We start from the raw sequence: 24511 nt of genomic DNA on the forward strand, positions 1-24511 counted from the left end.
ACTTGGACAAGCTTTGGACGCGTACAATCAGAATGGAAAAGTGCAACGCCGGATCAACCCTACAACCTGATTGCCAGTATGCTACAGAGGACGCAAGCAGTGATTCTGGCCAAAGGGAGCTAAACTAATTATTAAAACTTTGTTTATTAAATTAAATTCTTTCTTCTGCAGAATTGTTTCTATAATCTTTCAACTTTACAAGCTCATATCTTTTCAATTCCAAACCATCAAGATCAAGTATTAACAAAAGGTAGCTAGAACATAAAAGTTTACTGTATGAATTTTAAATTAATCCATTACGTTATTGAAAAGTTATTCTATATTAAATTAAAAAATGCACAATATTAAAACAATTTTCCACAGCAGCGTTTATGCATCTACTTCACTGCACTTAAATAATATGAACTCTTTGTTAATTGAGAGCTGTTTTTAAGAAAAAAACTTATAAAGTTAATGTTTATATTATGTTATTAGTGCACTATTATCAAACTCCTTTAATACGTGCAGAATTATAATCACCACAACAACATGAAAACGTACCTTTGCGCGCTTACTTAAACTTTATCATTACATAAAAATCCCTTAGCTTCTCAAGCACACAAATAGTAGGGGATAATAGAGTAGTTAAATGAGTACACCATTTTCTAAAGTTTGTAGTTTTTTACTAGCTTCCTAACAAAAAGGCATACTCCTGCTCTATATATTGAAATAGTCCCTCTTAGGAATTTATCCTCTCTTTACCCTCTCCTTTCTATACTGTGATATAGTGCATTTTCAAGTAAAGGCGCAAGCCTAATTACAAAAGTTCCCAACCTTAACAGCTGACTTATTGATATATTTGGCAATTTAAGCTTAAAAAGGTCTGTTATAAAATTAATTATATTTCTAGAACCTAATATTAAAAAAATAATAAATCAAATAAGGTTCTTTGGTGACTGCGTCTTTAACTTAATATTCATGTTTACCCACAACATATATAAAGCTATAATACTCTAAAACAAATTCTTTTGCTGAGTAAAACGAAGTAATTAATCTGTCATTGTAAGTTAAAATTTCTGTTTTAGTTCTTTAATTATTCTTAATTTCATCATAATAGTTCAAAAGTTCACTCTATATACTTGCAATAGTTTTTTGAAAAAATCATTAACAAAATTTGCAACCAAAAAATAGCAAGTTAATTTTAAAAACTAAAAACAAAGAAAAAAAATTTTAAAAGGGGATCCGGGAGGCCGATTTTTGACCAATAACGATTCTTATTTAGAACTTTCTAAAACCCCCTGGATCCTAAATTAACACAATCAGTTCCCATAAATGTACTTTTTTTATGAATTCCAACTAATTAATTGAACAATATAACTACTAAAGCCGTATAAAGGTTAATCAACTATTTAATAATAATCATAAGTTATTAAAAGGTTGTACAAAGCAAGCAATAGACCTTTAATAATTTACTAAGGCTTCCTTAAAGAAAAGGATCCACGCACAAAGTGTTAGGGAGGTAAATATTACGTAATATACTGCACAGCGAAATAAGGCAAGGCAACTAAGCTTATGTTAAAGAGGATTGAATAAATATGAAAAGCTGATAATTAGAATTTTCCAACGCAAAGTAGAAGGATAAAAGACTCCCTGAATGGACGGAATAATAATATATACGAACAGTAAGGTCTATGATAAACACGTTATTCAAAAATGGCATAGTTATTATCCATAAATGTATGTCACTGGCATTAAGTTCTTAAGATTAAAATAAATATTATATTCAGCGTTGGAAGATGAAATTAATTTTTTAAAAAGTATTACATGGCAAACATGCTTAAGTTTAAAAGCTAACAACTAAGTATAAAAGTTTAAAGAATTACGATAATCAACTAAAAAACATAAACAGGTTCTCTTAGTTATAACTAAATAAAGAAAACAATTGAAACCTTCTATAAGGATTGTATACAGCATGAGCAAACTTATTTTAATACCATAACAATGTTCACATACAATTTATTTCTTTGCTGACGCAAAAACTTCAGCCTTCTTTTTGCCTCTAAACTTCTTACAACGATTTTTAGTTTCTTTAATCCTCTTACGAGCCATTCTCTTATGTTCTATAAGTCCAAAACGTGCTTGACGATATTTGCGTTCAAACTTCATCAAAGCATCTACTGAATCATACACCAGAGCAAATCCAGTAGACTTACCACCACCAAAAACAGTTCGAAAGCCAAAAAGCATGACGGCCTTAGGATCACAATTCTAGTATAATAGATATAAAGTTTTAAGTTTTAAAACAATCAATTAGTACAAAAAATATATACTTACATAACGTTTGGCTAGTTCACTCTGAATTTCTGATTTTCGAACATTAGGTAGGTTATGGTGGTATACGTCCACAACCATTTGCTTCCTTTGAAGCAAGCGGTTGGTCATAAATTTTCGTGTGTGTAAACGATAAGAACCTACAGACTTAGAAATAAAAATATAAGCCATAAAAGTATCATGAAATCATAAATAATAAAACTAACAGAAGGCATTAGCGTAACAGTCGAACGGGCAGTGTACTGCACAACGTAAAATGGGGACGTAACTTTACAAGTTTTCTACGTAAACAGTTCATTTCTTTTATGACCACGTGAAAATAACTCCACTCAACTTACTGAGGCCGGCTTTCTTCCTTGGAGATACCTTTGCACATATAGGTTTTGCTAGAAGAGTTCGTAAACAGTTTAGTTTTCAATGCTGAAATTCATAAAATATTTAATAATTTTAGGTGTATTTGGCTAATAATGGAGGCCACAACTTTTTTCAATATAGTATTGATTCTATCTTTGGGATTTTTCTTTGCCTTAAGTTCTTGGCACCAACCGCCGGCGTTTTTACCTAATCTTACATTATTTTTGTGTCGTTGTTGTTTTACGCTTTTTTTACAAGTACATGGTGAAAAATAAGATTCCAGTATATTTAGACGACTTTGATATTATAACTCTAACCTTATTTCGAAGTTTGTCACTTTAAATAATACATTTTTGGTTTATAACTTTTACAAGGAGACAATATGTGATATAAAAATTGCTTATTATTTGCGATTGGGTTCGACATCTTTTTACGTAACACTTCAAATTGCTAAATGAGCATTATAACACATAAACTGTGATACAACTTTCTGGCTATATGCTAGCCTTCTAGCTGTTAGTAACTTAGATTTCAATATTTGTTAAATCTAATATTAGAGTCCTGGCAATGTCTTATCTTACGTTTACTAAGTAATTAATTATTTATATAAAATAGCTTATGTAAATTTATTTAATCTAATTTTAATTTGTGGGGGGCACCATATATAGTGCGTAAGTTGATGTATATACAATAATAGTTTCTGTGTATATTAAACTTAAGATTACAGTATCTTCATATGGTATTTTAATTATAATATAATTAATATTATTTTCTTTTAGAAATGTTACACAGAATCTTATATACAATAATGTTTGCTTAAAGGATACAAACATATAAAAAATGTGAAACTTTATGTATTTAATCTTACTGACCCTCTACTGACGAGAAGTCTAACGTGTCGGTACTGAAAGTTGTATCCATCAAAAAATTTTTTAGGTTAACAGAATATAGCTAAAACTTTTTAATTAGCAGCATTGCTTCAAACCACGTACATCTAACTATTGCAGTTCTCTTTTTTTAATTTTCTATCTTTTTTTACCAATCAGGGTGGTCAATAATATCAAGGTATAATCCCCCAATTTCTGGGCTAAGCGGAAATTTTCCGCCCGACCCTATAAATTTTGTACATGATATACGAAGGCTCCGAAGTCTCTATTAATGTGTCTATGCAGGTAGGTTTTGGTTTTTATACATTTTTAATGAAAAAGTGTCCCATTCAGGATTTCTAGTAAAAATGGTTTTTTTATACTGAGGAATCATGGGATGGCAGAGAGGTGGGCATCTAACCCAGAGAACTCTGGAAAGTTAGGCCAGCATGACTGCTAACCAGGCCTCCCCAGGTTAGTAAATCCTGAAATACTTAGTCCTAGTATTCTTATTTTTCAAGCGCTATGCTCTCTTGTGAAGCCCGCTTAATTATTTTATACTTTTAACACGTGTATATATGCACTTGTTTGGTTACACGGAAGCTAAAGTAGTACTATCATGTGACGCCGGAAATCTCTTCGTTATAAAATTCTGTTCATGTAGGCAAAAAAAGCAAAACCCTTTTATCACGAAAAAGCGCACTGCACCACTACCGCTGCTAACCTTCAAGGTTTAGGATAATCCATCAACATTATTATAAAGTATATATAAAATGAAAGTATATAAAGTATGAGTTAGTGAAATCTATGTATATTGATGTCTACAATTGTTAAATAAGAAAATGTATAAAAATAAAATATATATAATACAAGATACAATTATTTTAAAACAAAGGATGCTTTATTAGTCATTTTTCGGTACTTATACCTTTGTTATTCTAAATCTCCATTTCGCGTAGTTCTTATGACTTAACTATAGCGCCTTAATTATATAATAAAAGGAAGGTAGAAGTAGAACCCTTTTACTGAATTATTTCGCACTACCCCGAACAAATAAAATCCCCCCCAGTGAGTACGTCGTTATAAGGTATTTTTTTATTGCTGCTCATATGCGCATATTATTAACGTTTATAACCAGTATTATCGACTCTTGCGCGTTAAGATCAAACATTTAATTTAAGTGCTCATTAACCCTCGACTCCTCGTTAGAGCTTATTTAACTAAAAATGCGCCTAGTTCACACTACAAAAAGGTCGAAAAGTGCTTCAAATATGAATAGTAAATTTAATAGAACCAGATATTTACTTTGTTTAGTTTGTATTTAATTAATAAAGTGTGTCAAATATTATTTTGTATAGGGAGAAAATGTAATTTCCTTTCTCTTATACTTTTATTAGCTGTTTAATATGAACTTAATTAGTTTATTCACGGATCACTTTTTTCGTAAAATTTTGGGTGTTTGGGTCTTGTGTTTTTGTATTTGTGCTTTGCGTTCATGTGCTTCATAGTCAATTTACTTTATAGTTAATATATTGACAATTCACATTTGTTCTAGTCTTAAGTTTATGTTTTATCTTTTTTGTTTCTTTTTTTTTGTTTTTTGTTTTGTCTCGTGTTTTAAAATTGCATCTTAGGTGATTGGTATACTGTTTTATTGTGTTATAATCCTTTGGCCTTCCCAAATGAAATATTTAATAACTTTTGGTGTAGGTCGCACGTAAACTATTTAGCGGTGAAGGTCAAGTGGCGGCTCAAACTCTTTATCCTTCACCCTTCCCAGAAGCAAACTCTCGTTGCACAACAAGCGAACGCTTGCGTTGTGTGTTCCGCTAACATGCCATATTCGTCTTACCTGGTCCTACGATTCACTGATAACAGTCTTGTCGCTTCAAGTGAGAGAAAACAAACCTCGTACGTCTTTTAATGGGCACACCGTGGTTTGTTCAAAATGATGTTTTTATTAAGACTTCCAGATTGAGCTGCATCTTATCAATTAGTTACTGGTAAACGAGATCAGCTACCAACCAAGGGACGGTGCACGCTTGCCCATCGCGCAGTGCGCTTCAAATTGTTTAACTTAAATAGGGGTTTGGGCTACAGTAAATGGGTACGCATATTTATGGGATTCCTTATATGGAAACCGTAACCTAGTTTGCATGACATTAACCTTTGGAGTGCTCGTAACTTAGGTGTTTTCATCAAGCACCAAATGTATCATAAAAAAAAAAGAAGCACTAATCGTTTATTCTCTTCATGGTTAAGTGTTGTCCCTCGTCTTTTGTTCTTTTCTATTCTTAGTACCTTCGGTTAGATAAGTGTCTGATATATATTTGTTCGGCTCTTGTCACATTATTAGTAAACAAAATATTTGTTATTAACACTTTTCTATTGGGGTGTACAACGCTTTTCCCTCTTCAAAGAAGTAACAAATTTTATTTGGTCCGTAATAGTCCCTCACCCAGGTCAAAGAGATTTTTATTAAATGGCGTGCACCCATCCTGACTGTCTCGAAGGACGAGGAGTGGCGGATGCGTATTGGATACCCGGACTCCCTCTTCATTCGGCTCAGAATGGTGGCAATTCGCTTAAAACCATCAATAGGGGGTAGTTTTGAGTACTCGACTTGAGGTTACCCGAAGAAACCGACTAGCATAGTCGCTAGACAAATTTTTTAGGCATCAGCTCCCCGCTCAAGGAAAAAAGCTTTTCTTTATTATTATCAGTCACACATATATTTATACTCTATAAAAAATCATTTTTAGACGCATGATGTGTTTATAATTATTGTTTTGATAATGATAACTAAAGTTCTAGAGGTTGTTTTAATGGTTGCTACTAGATTATATTATTGCAGGATGTTCATGAATTATATGATAATAGTACATTTACCTATATATCATTGTTCGCAAAGTTTTATTCTCAGCGGTTCTTTCATATTTCTAATCAATATTTATGCCTTTTAAAAGCAAGTTTCGTTAGTAGCTCAGGCGTGTTTTGGAGTTATCGAAAGTAGAGTATTGTTTTGGGTCCAACTCACTTTCACGAGGAAATAAACTTATAGTCTTGACTCTATTAGCAATGGTGTATACGTAATAATAAGACTAATTTGACACTTGTATAAACTTTTATGTGTCGACTACTTGTATTTATAATATATAAGAAATTTTACTTTAAGGAAACTTTTAATTTGCAAGACTTGAGACCTAGACGAATAAAATAGGTATGTCTTTAGAAGAGAACTCGAAAAATTAGCTATGGCGAAAAGTTTTTTGAAAGGTAGTGCGATTAACCAAATAATTAAAAAAAACTTTTTTAAACTGGTTTTAGCAATCAACTTTTTTATCGATTTAGTAAGGTCTCTCCAATACAGATAATAAAACCATTTGTCTCCAAACCAAAAAGTTTACTCACTACAAACTTTTTAATCTTTAAAATTATGAAAGTTTGAGTTTGTTAACAGACTTTTGGAGAAAAAAAACATAGCAGACGGGAGGTGTTTCAGTACTACGCTAAATGCTTTATTATTCAATTTTTTTTTAGGTAAAAGCTCTATATATATTGTTTGTCTTGCAGGGATAATACTTTTCTCCTATATTTCCTCCCCTTAAAAACTTTTGAAACCCCACTGGTTTTAAAATAGCGAGTTATAAAGTAGCTGAAATACGTCTTACCCGGCACAAATCAACTATAATTCTTTATTATAACATTAGTTCCCCTCAGTGTAGTAACACGTTGAAGAGCGTCTAAGAATATTAACTGAGCGTTCTTATTGGTTTTAACTTATTTAATATCAATAAAAACACACGCACACAATATACCACTTAAATTACAATATAATATCAACACTGTTAGAGATGTCTTGAATTAGGTAACACCTTGCAACCTAAATTATGTGTATGCAATCTTTTAAAAAGGATATAAGGTTAATCAAGAGCAGCAGAGTCAAATTTTATACTGATTTTATGAACTTTTAATAAAGTCACTTGTTTGGAGCTACTTTAAAACGTAAGCAAAGGAGTGAAACTTGTTTCAACTACTTCCTTACTCTTTCGGATAAAAACATGCCTTAATATTAGTCTGTCTTTTTTGTATTATTTTACGGAAAGAAATTACAAAAGCCATTTATAAATAGTAAAAAAATAAATTGATCTAAAGACACACGCAGCTCTCTATTCTAAAGTGGACTTGGTGTAATATACTATTAAACTGGATTATTGAAAAAAACATCTTATAATTATGTGAATTCAGCTGTAAAGTCTTGAAATGATGGTGCTCCTGCGTCAAACCCACGCCTAAAAAAAAGTAATCAAAACTTTATAGTGTACAAGTTAATATTAGAATTAAATGTTACTTATAGTAAATATAAAAGTAAAAAATAATTATAAAATTATAACTATAAATCTTGAACAAAATAACTCTAACTGACCTGCCAACCACAAAAAAGGCGCGCCAAATTGTCTTCGCTCATTGCTTCCTGCAAAACAGTGAAGAACAAAAACAAGTTATAAATAGCAAAAAAAAAGTTGGTTTAGCAACGGAACATTACGAGGCGAGGTACCTGAATGAGATGGTTGACGTGGCCTTGCACGCTCAACGAATTCCCTATAATATAGAAAATAGTTAAGAAAGGCATTTCATATGATTGAAATAAGAAACACCGTCTTCGATGCCATTGAGTTTTTCCTTTAAGCGATAAAGTACTCTTTCCCCTGTCATAGTGTTATTACTAGTACGTTTACTACTAATATTATTAGCAACCTTGTTTGGAATTTACAGTCGAAGTAGTACTATTCTGATTATAGTTGATAGCTTCGTTTTCCCTAAAGCCCCGATCATGTCTCTGTCTACTAAGTGCCTAGTAAGTGGCCTCCATATGAGTAAGAAAAAGGTTATGAAAGAGAAAAGACGAGGACTTTCGGGCTGATAGTCCATTTGTGCAAGGGATCGTGAATAAACACTTCCTATTGGGCAGACACGAACCAAATGCATAACAATAAATAACAGTACAAACGCACCAAAATTGTGTAGAGAGACTCGTGGTTATTTCTTAACAAGCGGAGAGTTTCTTCGCAGCAGCGACGAAAAACCCCCTCGACTCCGGGAAGGCCCATTCCTACCAATGGAAAATTAAGAAAATAAAAGATAAGACAATGTTTTTAGAACAACAAAGAGGACGAATAACGAGACGCTAATAACCATCCACGACGTCACGTGTTAAGCGAAAAGGAACCAATTCGGGGTAAGGAAGCAGCTTTCCCTGATCAAATGCAATTCCAAAGTCGATATGAACCAGCTCAGCCGTCTAAAAGGTAGAAGTGAAACAAGTAGTTCTAACTCTAATGACTGGTTGGTATAACTTTGTTGACAATAGCAATGCACAAATAATAACCTCGCAATCGATGAGAATATTCTGAATATGACGGTCGCCTAGTCCCAAGACGTAGCCAATCATAGACCAGGCAGCGACACTTCTGGTATAAGCCAAGCGCTTGTGGAACCAAACGGACGGTTGCAAATAGTTCTCATAAAAAAAGTGTCTGAAAACCAAAATTAGTACTATATATGAAGGCACAATCAAGTGAAAATAATGAAACCTGAACACAGGTTTAAAGTGTTCGGTTATAAGACGATACGTCTCCAACTGAGAGACAACTTCTGTAATTGGTATTATATATTATAATGAACATAATTGTGCTCCTCGATATCAAGCACATTCTGTATGAACGTGGAGGGTTCTAATATACAACAGCATATACACATTGCAGATGTTTTTATCGACTAATTAGAGCGAATATGTAATAGTAATGGCAGGCAACTGGTTCCCTGCCTAACAAATTATTTACGACAGCCAGTAATATAACGTTCGTGACTAACCACTCTTTTTCATTCGTTCTCTGCACTCTGAACTTAACCAATCATTAGGATGGTAGCGTTCATGTGCGGACATAGGAGACTCGGGAGTCTGCGATAAGTATCAAAATTTATTAAATACACATGAAAAGTGTCTTCGCATACATAAAGTTAAGGAACAAAAACAGCACAATTTTTTTCCACAAGTCATTCTGTTAGTCAGTTACTATAAAAAGAAACTAAAATGTTCTACATATTAAATTTATCCATTTTCTAATGAACGAAGTCTAGGAAAAATACATGAAACGGTAACAGCTGCACATATAATGAATATACCTTTACAGCACCGTTATATAACAGTAAATATAAATGTGAATAAGCCTAAAAGAAGTTGGTTATAATAAAAATAAGGGCAACTGAAATAAATAATAAACATTAAAAATAAACTAACTAATGGATATATAAGAAACAGGATAATAGTATTGAGACAAATGAACAGATCGTAATAGAGTGAAACAATTCACCGCAGCACGATGAATACGTCATGTGTTTAGCATTACATATGCCCAAGAATAGTTTTGGTTGTATATGCATATATATAAAGGACAGCTTACTTTTATGGTAGTCCCGACTAAGTACTCGCCAAGAGGGATAGTATTCTGATAGTTACGAGAAAGGAAGAAAAGTATTTAAAATATTGCATTAAAAATAATAACCTGGACATATTCCATCACTCCGCAGTTCTGGTTTAGTGGCAGCACAACATATGTGCGTACCTGTAATTTTCTCTAATATAATATGGAAGACGGTAAGAAAAAAAAAGCAACCAAATTTTATATACAGAAGAGTACTTTTCTTGTTATTTTATTACTGCTGAGGATCGAATTGAAGACGGCGAAGGCCTGCTGCATAACAGCATCCTGCCTTAAATCATCATGGCCTATAGATAATAAGGAAGTAATAATAAACCAATCATAGTAATAGTACCTTTTACTAGCTGTTTATAAACAATGCCATTGGTGCCAATACAGTTAATAATTTTTGGTAAAGTTAAACCACCGACACTTAAAAAATAGAAAAATATTCATAAAAAAGAATGAAAAAATCCGTAAAATAGTGATTATTAAAATGCCACAGATTATTTTAATGGCGCATATCTCCACTTAATTGAGTAATTAATAGTAATAAGTTACACAAAGTAAGTTTCTTCAAACTTATGAATCCCCGTGATATTTTCGTATTGGGCGTTAAGGGAAACCGGCAGAGGGTGCGTGGGGACAGCAACAGTGTGAAAGTCCTGCGCGTGTACAAGAATATAAAATTTGCTCTAACAATCATTATAATGATATTACCATATTCAAAAGCATTTGGCTTCTGTCCGATATTTTCAAAAGTTTATTACGTGGCTAAAAATTTATTAGTAAGTATAGATGTTAAAAATAAACCGATGGCTTTGTGGTTACGCAAAAAATATAATATAAAGTATACAAAGAAAACTGTGAACTATTCATAAACTATAACTTTATCGAATATAATATAATAGAAAGAAAATTGCTTATTAAATTTATAATTACCATTTATCACACGAAAAAAAAGTTAGAAATGCATAAATCAGTGCACAGTAAGATGAAAAATAAGACCCCCATTAAAATTTAATGGGGGCAATACTTTAGTGGGAACCAATTAATACTAATTATATGACACAATAATGCTGATGATGAAACAACTTTTAATAAAGGATTTGTTTCTATAATCATAATAAAAAAGAAAAAAAAAAGTAAGTAATACGGTTTTCTTAGGAGTTTCGACTTTAGCCAATTCGATGTACGCCTCGCACAATTTCGAGATGCTCTAGTAATCAATTATATATATAATAAAATATAAGAAAAGTCATACTTTACCTCCACATAACTGTTAATTTTAGAGTGTTGGCGGATGTGATTGAGAATTGATAGAGCGGCAGCAGCCTTAAAAGTATTTATAATAATAATAAGTAACGACAATTATAATAAAAAACATACCTTTTCGTTTTCATACGACTTTGATAAACTTAAGATGATATAAGTTGTATGAAACGGATGGTCAATGCAAATCTTCATGTAAAAATGATTTAAGTTTTATACAAAACACTAGTTTATTTATAGTAAAGCACAAGCTGTGTGACTCTTAACAGCTTAAAAACACGTGCTTAAATTTTCGGTTCAAGGTATTAAACGTGGACATTAAGTCATAAACGCATACGAGCTTTTTAACCTGAAAGCAAGAACAACAATACCTTTGCTATTAAGCATTGAAGTATATTCTGGAACTTTGAATTTTTCTCGCAGGACACACGTGCGACAAGCTGGTACAAGAGTGGTATAAACTTAAATGTGGGAACACCGCGCAACCCGTCCTCAATTATGCTTTAATAAATATATCAGCACAAAAGAACGTATTAATAATGAAGAAAATGGTATGAATATATATTATACGTAAATAACTTAAAAGAACGTCACTTTTATCATGAGATTAAGTTAATAACAATATACTTATGCATAATGACTATTCATGGTGATCATTAGTAAAAATTATACTGTGATATTTTAAGAATAATAATAAAAACTAACAAGTTTTTATATATCATTATTTACACGAGAATAACAGAGAAAGGTTAAAAATAATTAACCTCAAAACTGCGTCATTTTCTGTATTATCAAACCAAACAGAAATGAATCGAAACACAGAGGGATCAAATTCTTTAGACGCATTTTGGAGGCAGCCCTTCAGTATTAGCGGTAAATAAAAGACAAAAAAGGTGAAGGCAATGAATAAAAAAATAAAGGATATACACAAAATAGCAAAACAAAAAGAAATATAATGAAAAGTTACGAAACCAAATAGTGCTGCAAAGCCAACGATAAAAATAGTTGCAGTTGAAGTTTCAAGCGATTCACTTCTTCAGTATCCGATTCAACCTTTTAAATAATAATAATAATAATAATAATAATAATAATAATATAAAAAGTACTTGTTTTTTTAGAAAGTGCGTGTGGCGTTTAAGCTCCTGTTGTTCTCTTAGCCATTGTTTATCTGGCAAGTAAACAATAATCAGAAGTTTAGTAAAAGCTTAACAGCAGCATTAATTGATTATCATAATAACAATACACCATTGGTTATCTTCGGAGCTAGCGCCAAACTTTTACAGCGCTGATATTCCTATTAAAACTAATGATACATATATAAACTAATTAATATTTAATTATACTTCCAAAGTTTTCTTCCGGAGCTCTTCTGCAGCTTCCCATTCAGGAGAGGAGAGCTTGGTTCTCAGAGTCTCATTATTATTATTATTATTGTTATTGTTATTGTTATTATCATTATTATTTATACTTGATAATGATGATCGCTATATGTTGCCAAAGCCGCCATTGCCTTAAATCTGTAGGAACTTTTACATTCCGAGGCAAACAGGGTTGATTGTTTATACTAGCAATAAATAAGAATAGTTTATAAATAAATAAATAAGCGGGAGTAGAAGTATATTAAAAAAGAAAACACTAAATATAAAAATATTATTAATCTATTAATAATAGAAAAAATAGTAACCAATTCAATGATAAAGTTTGGGCTTTGAGAGGAAAGTTCTGCATTCCACTTTCCATATAAAAAGAGTAATTTTCCATAACGATCGCTTAGGAGGCTCTTTAACATAACAATCATATTATTATTATTAATAATAGTAATAATAATAACATCAGTTTCTTTATAAAAATCCATTAAGGTTTTTGCAGAAGTGATGGCGACTTCTTTAAGGCCCTCATCCTATATAAAATATAATACAGAATACTTTTATAAAGGAGGTGGAAGGAAAGAACAAACCCAAAACACGCGGGCTTTTTCTATTTGGAGGTCAAAAACAACTGAAGAAGTCTTTTCAATGTCTTTACAAGAAAACAACTCACACGAGTACAAACATTCTGAAAGAACTTTGTGGGCAATATGGTACTAATACCAGGAAAGTATGATAAAAATAAATAATCATAATAATAATAATAATACTTTATTAGCTTTTCTAGCAAGTTTTGCATAAAACCACAAGTGCTGATATAAACAGTTGCAAAGTTTCTTAGTTTCAAAATTTTCTACGGCCATCTCTATAATACACTTTATATAAAATTTATATAAAAACATGAAAACTTTTTAACGCCAAAAAAAAGTTTTGCAGTGGATACTTTTCGCGCGTTTAATATGGGGTCAACGTAGTCCCATTCGTGCGAGGAAAGTTTATATCGTTCTTTAAACTTTGTAGAAAACTAAACAACACCAAACAAAAAGTAAAAAAAAAAAAGTAAACGTATAAAAAATATGTAGAAACCCATTCTTCGAGTTTTTGGGGTGCGTGTTGATCCGTGCTTATGTTTTTAAATAATATAAAAACTTCTCGAAGTTCAACAAAAAGTTGAAAGTACGCAAGCAGAGAAGGAAGCACTTTCGATTCCTCGAAGTAATAAAAATCATACTAATAACAATAATATAATAAAATAACGGTACTTCGATTGTAACGTTGTTCATTTTAGATATCAATTCGTTTAATAACATATTGGATTGTCCCTTAAAAATGTTCTTCTTATTAAATTTTAATGCACGGAAGCACAAGTACAACTAAATAGCACTTAAGTTTCATTAGCTGAAATGAACGTATTAATGGAAAATAACCTTTTTATTGAGGGTCACCATTGGACTAGGCGAAAGCAAAGGGAACGGTGGAGTGCTAAGGTTTTTATGCGACGTGGAAATGTTCTTAATATATATTGTCAAGAGGTAAACAAAAAAGTAACTAAAGAAGCTTTCTTTAAAATAACTTCGATGGGCTTTGGGTGATCTTCAGGGTCCCACACAGAGTTTTTCCACAAAACTTAGAAACAGAAATGATAAAGGTAGCGTTTATATTAATAATTATAATAATACGCACACTCATAGTAGCACTCGCTCAGTTGATCTGTCCAACAAAATTTTTCATTGGAAATTCCTATAGGAAACAATATTATATTTATAATATATATTAAGAAGTTTTGCGCGGAAGACCTTTAAGATAATAACGCAGCAGGTGGGAGTAACCCATAGTTTGCATGGCGGACACCACTGCTGCAAAGCTTTCTGGGTTATCCGGTTGGCGTAAAGTCTCCAATGGAGTTGAATATCTTTACAGTTTACAGTATTTTACTCGTTGAGAAATATTATGCGTATAATAACTTTATATTTCACTATTTCTTTTGCATGAAATAGATAATTTTATTATTTGCTTAATGGTTTAAATATTGGTTTATTGACTGATGGGCTTCTGTGTGCGAGCAACAGTAACAAAATTTATCCATAGTTATTATGAAGCAAGCCGAGAAAAACACTGAGAAACCCAATCAGCCATCGAGTTAGAGTGCAGTCATTTTAGTTTGTGAAAAAAAAAATCAATCTAGATGGTGGTAACGGGAGGTGCTCACAAGTGGCTTAGTCGAAAGTAAATGATTGGGCAAACATACTTATATTTAAGTTTTCAAATGCGAGGATTAGTCAATAAAAATAGGAAATATAATGTGATTTGAATACCTCAAGGCGGGTTTACGAAAAAGAAGATCGTACGTGTCAAGTACTTTATAGTGCTGATGTTCGTGCGTGAAAAAGTTCAGATTGGAAATTACCTAGTTAGAAGGTAGCGATTAATACTCAAGGCGGCAGTTTATATATTTAAAAGTACATTAGAAGAATATCTCGCGCTAAAAAGAGAGTCCGGCTCATCTATTGCCCTGCGAATGGAAACAAGGCAAGAAAAAATATTCGTTAAAAATATATAAATATAAATATAATAGAAGAGCTAACAATATTGGAAAAATAATAAATGCATATTATAATGGATTTATATGAGCGCACAAGTAAATATTTTGTAGCAAAACTTGTAGTTCTTTTAGCTCTTTACTGCAGTCAGTTTGATGTAGAGTCGCATTGCTTAGGTTGTTGGCCTGAAAGTAATCATATGATACACAATATATACTGTATAATAATAGTGAGTCTATGAGAATTAAAAAACTATTGAATAGTTCATAACATGAAATTTAATGAAAAAAAGATTACATGAATTGAAAATTATATTTACCCAAAAATGAAATATTTTTTGTTTGATAAGTATGTAGTAGTATTAGATCATAAATAATAATCATAATAAAAATCCACCTCACACCAAACTTCGATCAAGTAAAGAGCATGTGAAAAAGAATAGCAGCGATAGGCTGCTTGAGCAACAGATACTAAATTCAAGTCCAACCAGAAGTTTCTCTCCCAGACAACACCAAACTCTCGACTTTTTTATGCAATAAGCAAAAAAAAAATAAACAAATGTATGTACAAAAAAGTACTGTGAAACTTTCCGAGTGCTTTTAATATTTTTTTTTAAGAAATGTAAAGGGATATCTTTTCTTCGCAAAAAAGTTAATATATCCAAAAAAAACTTCGATAATTCTTGATAATAAACTGGATGTTTCAATAAAAACCCTTAAAAAACTTTAAAAAAAAAAAGAAAAACTTATAAAGAGGACCAGAAAAACTAAGCACTTGAGCGTCGAATACATGTGAAAACGTTTCAGATAAAAGGCGCCTGTAAATAATAAGTTAAATAGTGTAAATATAGGTAAACACTATCGAAATAAACAGATAATAGACACTTTTAAAACTTTTTATTGGACAATGCAATGATTAATAAATAATAGTACACACTTATAAAAAATGCATTAAAAGTGTTGTAAAAAAAAGCAAATAATTCATTATTATAAATGATTGCTGTCGAAAAAAGAAAGAAACATAAAAATAATGTCCAAAAACAGTTAAATAAATGTAATAAAATCGTATAAAAGAAGAAACTATTATATATATATAAAACTTTCACATTAATAAATAAAAGTATGGTAAAACCGTCGCTCCTCTTTAATGTCACTATCAGAAAGACAATCATGAATCAAAAATGGCAATACTTCAAAGCAAAAAGAAGCCTAAAAACATAGCTTCAATATATATTTTATAATAAAATTGCAGTAGTCACAATAGGTTAATATAACTTATACTTATATAATAACGTACACTCACGGAACAAATATAATACAGCCGTTCTAAAACTTCATTCTTCACAAAATAATAAATGACTGAACAAGTAAATATAATGATCCACTCATCAAGTTGAGCCTCTGTTTCGATTCTGTTCATTAAAATTAATAATAATAAAGGGGACCAAATATAACCATAAGGCTAAAAATGCTACTTTTTTTCAAATAAACTTGCGACGGTGAAAGCCTCGACATGCGGCTTCCTGGGCCATTGCGCAAAGTCCGGCGTTTCCAACAAAGAAACAGTTCGGATGCTTTTGGTAGAAAATGGCTCTAAAAAGCTCCTAAAGTATATTACATATTATATATAAATTTTATACAGAAATTAAGATGACAGTAGCAGATATATAAGCAGTAACAATGAAAAATTAATAATAGAGAAATAGTAGACTTCGCTTGTTTATTATAATTACAGAAATAAGCACTATTCCATGCGGTTAACAGGAAGTGGCTGGATTTATTTCGCTCTTTTATAGTCTAAACTAATATATAAAAAACCGTAAAGTCGGTGAGCTATTCACAATATTTTTTATGTCTCCGATTCTAAAACATACAAATAAATAATAATTAAAAAATAATATAAATATACTTAATAAATAGTATTTTCATGTAAAATAAATATAATTTTTTTCTTATAGATGAGAGCATTAGAAGTAACTTCTCTCCTGCAAATTCTTATAAAGTTATATTTTTATTATTTTTGATATAAAACTTGTATTAAGTTATTGAAACTTAATGTTTTGGCGCCTTTTATGTATAAAGTAAATGCTCCCAGAAATAAACTTGCAGTAAAAAAAAAAGACTAACTGAAGCAGTTACATATAAAACAAAACTTTCGTGTTTCCCAAGAGTACTTAAAAAATTTTAAAGTTTAATGAGAAATAAAAATAATAAAAAAAAGAGAAACGCTTCTTTACTTTAATAAATTTGCAATGGAAACCCGAGCCGCATTGACAATCTCAAAGTTGGTATGCACAAGAAAATCGCTGAGATCATGAAGTAAAGATTCATGTGTAATATCTTAAAAAAAATAAAAAGAAATAAAAATTCATAAAAGGTTATTATAAATAAACATGATAACCAGTTGTATTAGTAAAATTTCCAATTAGCGAAAATACATTAACACTAGCAACTTTTCCTAATAACTTTGCTGCCAGTTTCCGGATTTTAATGTTCTGTAATAAATAATAGTGATATACCAGTAGCATTCATTATGAAATATATAAGTTTATAAAAAACGAAGTATAACACTCTCATTACTAACAAACAGACGTACTTGAGACTTGCACAGAAGCATCAACGATAAGGAAAATAAAGATGCGAATTCCTGTGGCTGCTGCAGAAAAAAAAGTAGCAATAATAGTCATTAAGGGAAATTTTATATTATAGACAAATACTTTTTATATCGCTATAATAATATGTTTCAAGTAAAAAGGCTTCATAATATAACTTATTTTTATTATTTACTATATAAAAAAAAAGAAAAAACCTCATTAAAAAAAGTGGTAACTAGGCTCCCCTGAGAAGTTGCATCGATGCCACACAAAATTCTGTTTAAGCAACCAATCAGAATATTATCATTCCCAATCGCGTGATGTTTGTCTGTAAGTGGACAACCATATATAAATAAGATCTTAACGTATAAATATAACAAAAAACGGACTTTAAAAAAAGGATAGAGGGACTATTATATAAGCAGTTAAACTTTATTATAAGTAAAAATACTATTGAGCTCAACTAATATTATGAAAAAAGACAACTTTTATTAAGCGGAAACTTTATAAGTGCACAGGCGAGTATAAAGTCATAATAAATAATATTAAAAATAGAGAACAATCTTTTACAGTACATAAAAAGAAGAACATAAATAATAAAAGTTGTTTTTAACTTATAATATTTCTACTCGAATACTATTTAAAAGAAAAGATAACGATAGTAAAATTTACCAGGAAAAAGGGATTGTGAATTTATAAAACATGCATAAATATAAAGTAAGAAACGATAAAAAAAAGAAATTTATAATTACGAGATTTGTAATTTAGAATGACCCCTAAAGCATAGTTAAGAGGAAGTTCAACATAAGAACAATTAGCATTCACTGGAACATCTACATAATATAAACAATAAATGCACTGAACTGTTAATAACACGCGCTACTTAACAATACGTATTACAATATAAAAAAATAATATTTTATGTTCACCATTTTTATTTTTATGAAAAAAAGAGGAAAATATCGCTACTTCATCAGAGAAGCATGCTAGAGTGCTAATTGGAGAAAATAAATAAAAAATGCTAATAATATTATAGGAATAATACTCTTCTTTATAAAATACTTCAAGGATTCGAGTAATGTGGTTACGAAAGTTGCACAAAAAGTTATAGCAAAGCAAACAACAGTATAATATTTGCGTGCGATAATCTAAACAGTAAAATAATTATAAGAAATACCACAAAAAAATACAGAAAGTTTATTACTCCTCCACAGTGAAGGATAGATTCTAAATAAAAGCTCCCGAAGAATACACAAGCAGGCTACAATAACTTCTACTTCATTATTATTATTATTATGATCTTCATCATGTAATAGGTCTCTTCTTTGAGTTTCATCATATATAACTCGAAGTAAAAGCAACACTTTCATGAAAAAGCAATTATAAAACAAAATCAACAGTCAGTAAAAATAATGCTTACGGGATTCTCTTAAAACAAATGGCCTTTCGATAATGTTAAGCTCTATAATACTATAAAAAAGTGTCAAACTGCTCAAAATATGACGTCGCTTTATTAAAGGGCATAACAACATGAGATAGTAAATATTCATAAAAAAAATTAACCGCTGAGGGAGTAGTATTTGCATAGAGCTCAACTCCAAACATATTTAAAATAGAATTTATTCGTTTATCGCTCTGAAATAAAATACAAAGTATGCAATAAAAATAATGATAAGATGACAATATACCATTCTTAAAAATATATGTTTCGAAAAATCTTTGCCTCTTTTTTTTAAATACTGCATAGCATCTATAGAAAGAAATATTTAGTACAATTATTATTCTAGAATTTATTAAATAGTAAGAATAGTAAAAAAGTAAAAACCATAAACAGTTTGAGATGAAAAAAAAGGCCAAACAGTGAATAAATCTTTGACAGTTGTGAACTTCATATATGGAAACGCTGTCATCTGACAAGAACTAGAAGCTTCTATGCCAGGATAATAATAATAAACAACCCAGGATAATAATAATAATAATAATAATAATAATAATAATAATAATAATAATAATAATAATAATAATAATAATAATAATAATAATAATAATAATAATAAATAACCTGGAATGGAAGTGTCCACAAAATCCACAACTCGAAGTAAAAGTTTAAAGTAAATACAATCAAGATTTCTTGAAAATAATAAATTTATGGTTTCCGCTAAATGATAGTTATGAATTAATAGAAGCAGATAAAAGTTTATAAATAAAAATAATTATAAAAAGCCATATAAATGCTAATATAAATATACGTTTAAGGTGCTTTGGTAGAAAAGTTTCCACCGCCATTGGGGTGTTCTGTGTTAAATAAGTCATTAAAGTAATGAAGGCTAGAAAAGTTATCTTATGGGTGACGTTACAGAGCTCAGAGCCATCGGGAGGTCAAGTGCAAGAATATCAGGGAAGCACTCGATATATAAAGTTTCCAGAGGCTTTTGTGCTTATAATAACTTTACTATTATTATTCTTCTTGAAATGTTTACCTTTTTCACTATTTTTGAAACTATTTTCAGACTGTTTAGTTCTTCGTAAGCAACAAAAAGAGCCACAATGAAGGGGAGGTGAGCTGAGAATAGCAAGTTATTAGAAAGTATTAAAACTACTTAAAGACTATATAATAATATTTCATTTTTCTATAAAATAATAAATATAAACATTTTATAGTTTACACATGTTAATTTTTCTTAATGATGGTATTCTCTCTCATTTAAGTAGTAACTTACTCTCATTTTTTGGATTGCTTGTAGCGTGCTGTCATGCATAAACTTTATAATTGTGGGTAAAGACTATAATAATTCCGACTTTTTAGAGTAAAGCTACACTTTTGCAAACAAATTCCATAATTGGTATAACATGTACTATTGTAGAGTCACTAGAAGCAAAGCCTTATAAGTCAAAAGGAAAGCTGTTAAGTAACCAATGACATCAAACGAAATAACCAATGAGTACCGATCAAAAAGCTTTGCCTGATAGTTAAAATAACCAATAAAAATTAGACTAATTTTTTTGCGACCAATCATAGATAATAGTTTTATAATAAAACATTGTTTTGTTACTTCACTTAAATTATATAAAAGGAAGAATAACAATAAAAGACCCAATAGAAGAGCGGAGAGCGTGTTAAAACCAAAGAGAGTGTAAGGAAGTTGCTCCAATGAAAACTTTTCGGTAATCCAACTGCCAATCATATAACAGCTCTTACTTTAATGTTACTATTAAAATCACTATTTATAATGAACTGATCAAAGCAGTATGGAAAGTGGGAAGCCATAAAAGACTGGAGGTTTGCATGCGCCTTGTTTTTTGAAATTCGCTTAAGAAGCAGCTAAAAAGTTTTAGTAAAAGGTAATGATAAACAAGACGATATTATCATGAGGCGCAAACATTAAAAATGTTAAAAAAAAATTATTATTAATACCATAAAAGCTTATAAACGTTATTAATATACAAAAAGCTACATATCACAAATATATAAATAAATAAGTAGAATAATATATAAAAGATATACACATATTAATATATTAATGCCGCATTTTCAAAACGAATATAATAAAAGTAAATACTACATTAAAAAAAAAGTAAGGGCCAAGTTTTCGGGTGTTATCATTATTATTATGTAATTTTATTAATTTTATGATACGTTGGTAATAATGTTTATTATTGTAAAACTCTTTTTATATTGATTTTTACTTTTCTATGCTCTTACTTTCCTAACTTGTTAGCTGTAGTACAGTACTTTTAAGATACACACTTTTTATAAAAAATATGTATGAAAATAATAAATTTTTACTAACTGTTATAAACTTTTCAAAACCAAATAGCCGCGAGTGAAGAAGTAACTGTAAAACAGAAGAGCTTTCTTCCAGTGAATAGTTAGCCATGGCCCCAAAACCCAATAAGGCTGTAGCAATATTTTCTGCTATTTATTACTATTAATCAAATGATGATGATTTTTATTTAGATCATTATATTACCGCGAAGTAGAGTACTGCCATCTTGAAAAGCACTCATATGTTCTTTCAAACTTTCTTTTATAAACTCAAAAGACTTTTTAAAAGTCTCACTTCCAGTGAAAAAAATATCAATATTAACAGAAATAATAATCCTTGTCTGCACAAATATAGAAAATAAAGTTTAACAAAGTTGAAAAAGTTTTATTAATGTATATATAAAGCATTATATATGATATATTATAATAATGCTTAGACTTCGTAGTTGTGGTCAGAAATTAGACTGCGAAGAACCTGAAAAATAATGAAGTATGATAAAAATAATGAAAAAATAATGAAATGGAATACTGAGGGAAGAGGAGGTTCCAGGCATGCCCACTTTAAATCAGTATCTTTTCTGAAAAGGTCGCATAAACATAACGCAAAGGCTATTTTGGTGCTTTTCTCTAAAGTTCCGGCGCAATATAACTCAAGGTACCTGAAAATAAACAAGTGCAAAAAAAAATAACGCTAAATTCCATGATTTATTTATAATAATATATACAAATATATAGAAATTAGTGTTGTATTTACCTTTGAAGAAGCCAAAGCACACAGAAATGAGGCGTCTTCTCAAAACTAGTAAAAAATTAGAATAAACATAAAAGTCGTAAGATAAATATAGCGCGTGGAAGATAAAAAAGTGGTCAACAGGATGGTTATTATAATTTTTAAGCCTATAACGAAGTTATGCATATATGGTGTGCCGCACGAATTAAAAAGAAATTAGTAATAAAAATAGAGAAAAAGAAATTAAACTGACTTTTCAGTAGAAGAAAGCGGCGGCAAACATTTTATTACATTTCTCGTTATATTCAAAGCGGCCTCTAGCAGAACGGGATTGGTGGAATATTCAAGAAGTTGGCAAGTAGACTTCAGCAAAAAGAAAAGATGGGATATACACAACGTAGAGTCTTCAGACAGATTTAAAAAAATCTATTATTATTAATAGTGAAAAGCTTACTGAAATAATGCAGCTATATATTTTTAATATTAAAGGATATATACTGTTTATTTAATAAGCCAACAAAGGTTTCATGGTAGCAAAATCTTTCTAATATTTTTTATATGCTTAAAAAAATCAATTAAATTCAATATAATAAATACACAGCATATTATTTACTTCAAATTATTAATAATATTAAGTTAAAAAAATTATGTATATATAAGTTATTTACAAAAACTGTATATAACTTACTTTCCACACAAACAAACGCCTCGAAACAAAATAAGGCTGCAGCTGAAGTTCTTTTTCAAGAGAAGTTTCTATAAAAACTTTTATTTTGTTATCATTACAATTTTCGTTGCTCATATGGCGGATATTGAAGAGCAGTTTATAACAAAGTCGACTGATCTCGTGCAGTATTCCAACTTCAGAAGTTTCTAAGTGTATAATAAACTTAAATATATATAAAAGAGAATTTACATAATACTAATAAAAAATAAGAAAGTATATAACAATAATAAAACTTTTATCATCTTGTGGTACACAAGCGAGTTCCAATTCATCGGCTTTCGTTACTTTTCTATATTATTTATATTAAATAGATGACCATAAAATATAAGCAAATAATAGACAAGTATCGAGGTTCTTCTGATTCCGTGCAGTTACTTCCGCCGTTCTTATCCGTACTACAGGTTATTATCTAAGCCAATAAAAAGGCTTACTACTAATAGTGATAATGATAACGATAATACTTGAAAGCAAAAGGTACAAAGGTCTTCAAAAACAAGCGTACAAAAGTCACTATTTTTTAATAACGGCTCCATCACTTCTATACTAGTAATGCATTTTTTTTCTAGCGCACAAAAATTCTGTATTATGAATGTATATGTAATTAATATTAACATTATAAAACTTACATAAAGCTGATAAACTATATAAAGTCAGTAAAATACCTTTAAAAAGGCGAAAGCAGAATTTATAATGAAGAGGGTACTTTGAAGGTCAACATACCGACGCTCCTCTTTCACTACTTTTAGCTATAACGATAATGGTTTATACATTTTTAACTAAACTATCATAAACAAACTTTTTCGATAGCCTTCGTTAAAGCGCTATTCATGAGTTCAACAAATTGTTGATCAAAAAAGTTATTGAAGTGGTGGAAGAAAACCTTTTAATGAATAATAGGTAGTACGCACGTCTATATAAGTAAACATAGAGTAACAAAATAACAATAATGTAAAACTTTAAAAGGCACGTGGTTAATAGAGACAAAAAGAATAGCGAGGTCAATAGTAAATGCGATAAAGTGCACATGCGAGGGCGTTTCTATAAGTCTACTGTGTTTTCCCATATAAAAGCAACACACGAACCAGCACGTGCACGAAAAAGTAAAACCGAAGCGAAGAAGGAAAGTAGCTTTCCTCTGCCGTTGCCCTACTAAGTAAATATGAACAGGAACTATATGGATGATAAATAGATAAACAAGGGCAACCAATTATCCAAAAGTTTACTCACGATATATTTATTTAATAAATCCACGTGGGGGCCTTTGCAAAATACATACTTATCATAACTAAAGTTACCCATCCTTTCTACATATGAAGAACAAGATTTTGCCACTAGTTATAAGGAAAAGTATTAGCACTATTACCATAAACAGCGCGCGTTTCGTTAAAGTCCACAAAAAAAAGTTTTTCATAATGTTTTATGAAAAGCAATAATAAATCTTCTCTTTCTTCCTCATGGGACAATGGCTCACAGCTGAGTCTATAGCAAATTTCTAATGCAATAA

At 30.4% G+C, this 24511-nt stretch overlaps 5 protein-coding genes and 1 long non-coding RNA gene across 7 annotated transcripts; all 6 read right to left on the reverse strand.

The window, feature by feature from the left end:
• Positions 1-1995: 1995 nt before the first annotated feature.
• LOC135145831 (small ribosomal subunit protein eS24-like) lies at positions 1996-2391 on the reverse strand. The gene is made up of 2 exons (XM_064077969.1): positions 2314-2391; positions 1996-2247 (listed from the first exon to the last, which is right to left on the reverse strand). Exons 1-2 carry the CDS (start codon positions 2389-2391, stop codon positions 1996-1998), a joined length of 330 nt encoding a protein of 109 aa, XP_063934039.1.
• Positions 2392-7673: 5282 nt separating this feature from the next.
• Positions 7674-13806, reverse strand: LOC135145826 (serine-protein kinase ATM-like). Of its 2 annotated transcripts, XM_064077963.1 has the most exons (34): positions 13738-13806; positions 13595-13675; positions 13422-13526; positions 13242-13367; positions 13116-13184; positions 12969-13064; positions 12753-12848; positions 12628-12696; positions 12530-12578; positions 12391-12452; positions 12257-12337; positions 12049-12143; positions 11656-11785; positions 11402-11473; positions 11282-11347; positions 11169-11231; positions 10733-10786; positions 10574-10677; positions 10368-10444; positions 10232-10320; positions 10097-10168; positions 9995-10039; positions 9717-9761; positions 9405-9492; positions 9125-9185; positions 8920-9067; positions 8727-8832; positions 8546-8643; positions 8444-8491; positions 8289-8385; positions 8189-8239; positions 8089-8132; positions 7957-8004; positions 7674-7822 (listed from the first exon to the last, which is right to left on the reverse strand). In XM_064077963.1, exons 3-34 carry the CDS (start codon positions 13512-13514, stop codon positions 7811-7813), a joined length of 2454 nt encoding a protein of 817 aa, XP_063934033.1. In that variant the 5' UTR covers positions 13515-13526; positions 13595-13675; positions 13738-13806; the 3' UTR covers positions 7674-7810. The 2 variants fall into 2 exon arrangements, with proteins under 2 accessions (XP_063934033.1, XP_063934034.1); XM_064077964.1 differs by lacking the exon at positions 9717-9761.
• Positions 13776-18608, reverse strand: LOC135145832 (serine-protein kinase ATM-like). Its single transcript, XM_064077970.1, has 19 exons — positions 18537-18608; positions 18000-18112; positions 17787-17846; positions 17592-17685; positions 17428-17530; positions 17009-17053; positions 16666-16794; positions 16510-16602; positions 15950-16008; positions 15770-15884; positions 15588-15714; positions 15288-15376; positions 15115-15163; positions 14967-15058; positions 14448-14563; positions 14335-14391; positions 14225-14277; positions 14079-14162; positions 13776-14024 (listed from the first exon to the last, which is right to left on the reverse strand). Exons 3-19 carry the CDS (start codon positions 17805-17807, stop codon positions 13776-13778), a joined length of 1575 nt encoding a protein of 524 aa, XP_063934040.1. The 5' UTR covers positions 17808-17846; positions 18000-18112; positions 18537-18608.
• A 954-nt stretch (positions 18609-19562) lies between these two features.
• Positions 19563-22145, reverse strand: LOC135145833 (uncharacterized). Its single transcript, XM_064077971.1, has 11 exons — positions 22080-22145; positions 21990-22025; positions 21756-21891; positions 21576-21700; positions 21021-21106; positions 20879-20958; positions 20265-20347; positions 20142-20213; positions 20034-20079; positions 19847-19942; positions 19563-19567 (listed from the first exon to the last, which is right to left on the reverse strand). The coding sequence occupies exons 3-11, from the start codon at positions 21790-21792 to the stop codon at positions 19563-19565; spliced, it is 630 nt and encodes a 209-aa protein (XP_063934041.1). The 5' UTR covers positions 21793-21891; positions 21990-22025; positions 22080-22145.
• Positions 22146-22158: 13 nt separating this feature from the next.
• On the reverse strand, positions 22159-22622 carry LOC135145842 (uncharacterized). The gene is made up of 3 exons (XR_010283577.1): positions 22534-22622; positions 22305-22349; positions 22159-22209 (listed from the first exon to the last, which is right to left on the reverse strand). It is a non-coding gene; the product is annotated as an uncharacterized LOC135145842 (long non-coding RNA).
• A 163-nt stretch (positions 22623-22785) lies between these two features.
• LOC135145834 (uncharacterized) lies at positions 22786-24444 on the reverse strand. Its single transcript, XM_064077972.1, has 10 exons — positions 24371-24444; positions 24212-24311; positions 24090-24153; positions 23804-23887; positions 23670-23753; positions 23469-23585; positions 23349-23416; positions 23241-23296; positions 22969-23153; positions 22786-22824 (listed from the first exon to the last, which is right to left on the reverse strand). Exons 2-10 carry the CDS (start codon positions 24304-24306, stop codon positions 22786-22788), a joined length of 792 nt encoding a protein of 263 aa, XP_063934042.1. The 5' UTR covers positions 24307-24311; positions 24371-24444.
• Between the last annotated feature and the right edge of the window lie 67 nt (positions 24445-24511).

This window comes from Zophobas morio, unplaced genomic scaffold (genome assembly GCF_036711695.1).
Source record: "Zophobas morio isolate AGI-343-1 ecotype UQ-CSIRO unplaced genomic scaffold, CSIRO_AGI_Zmor_V1 ptg000191l, whole genome shotgun sequence".
Lineage (NCBI taxonomy): Eukaryota > Metazoa > Arthropoda > Insecta > Coleoptera > Tenebrionidae > Zophobas > Zophobas morio.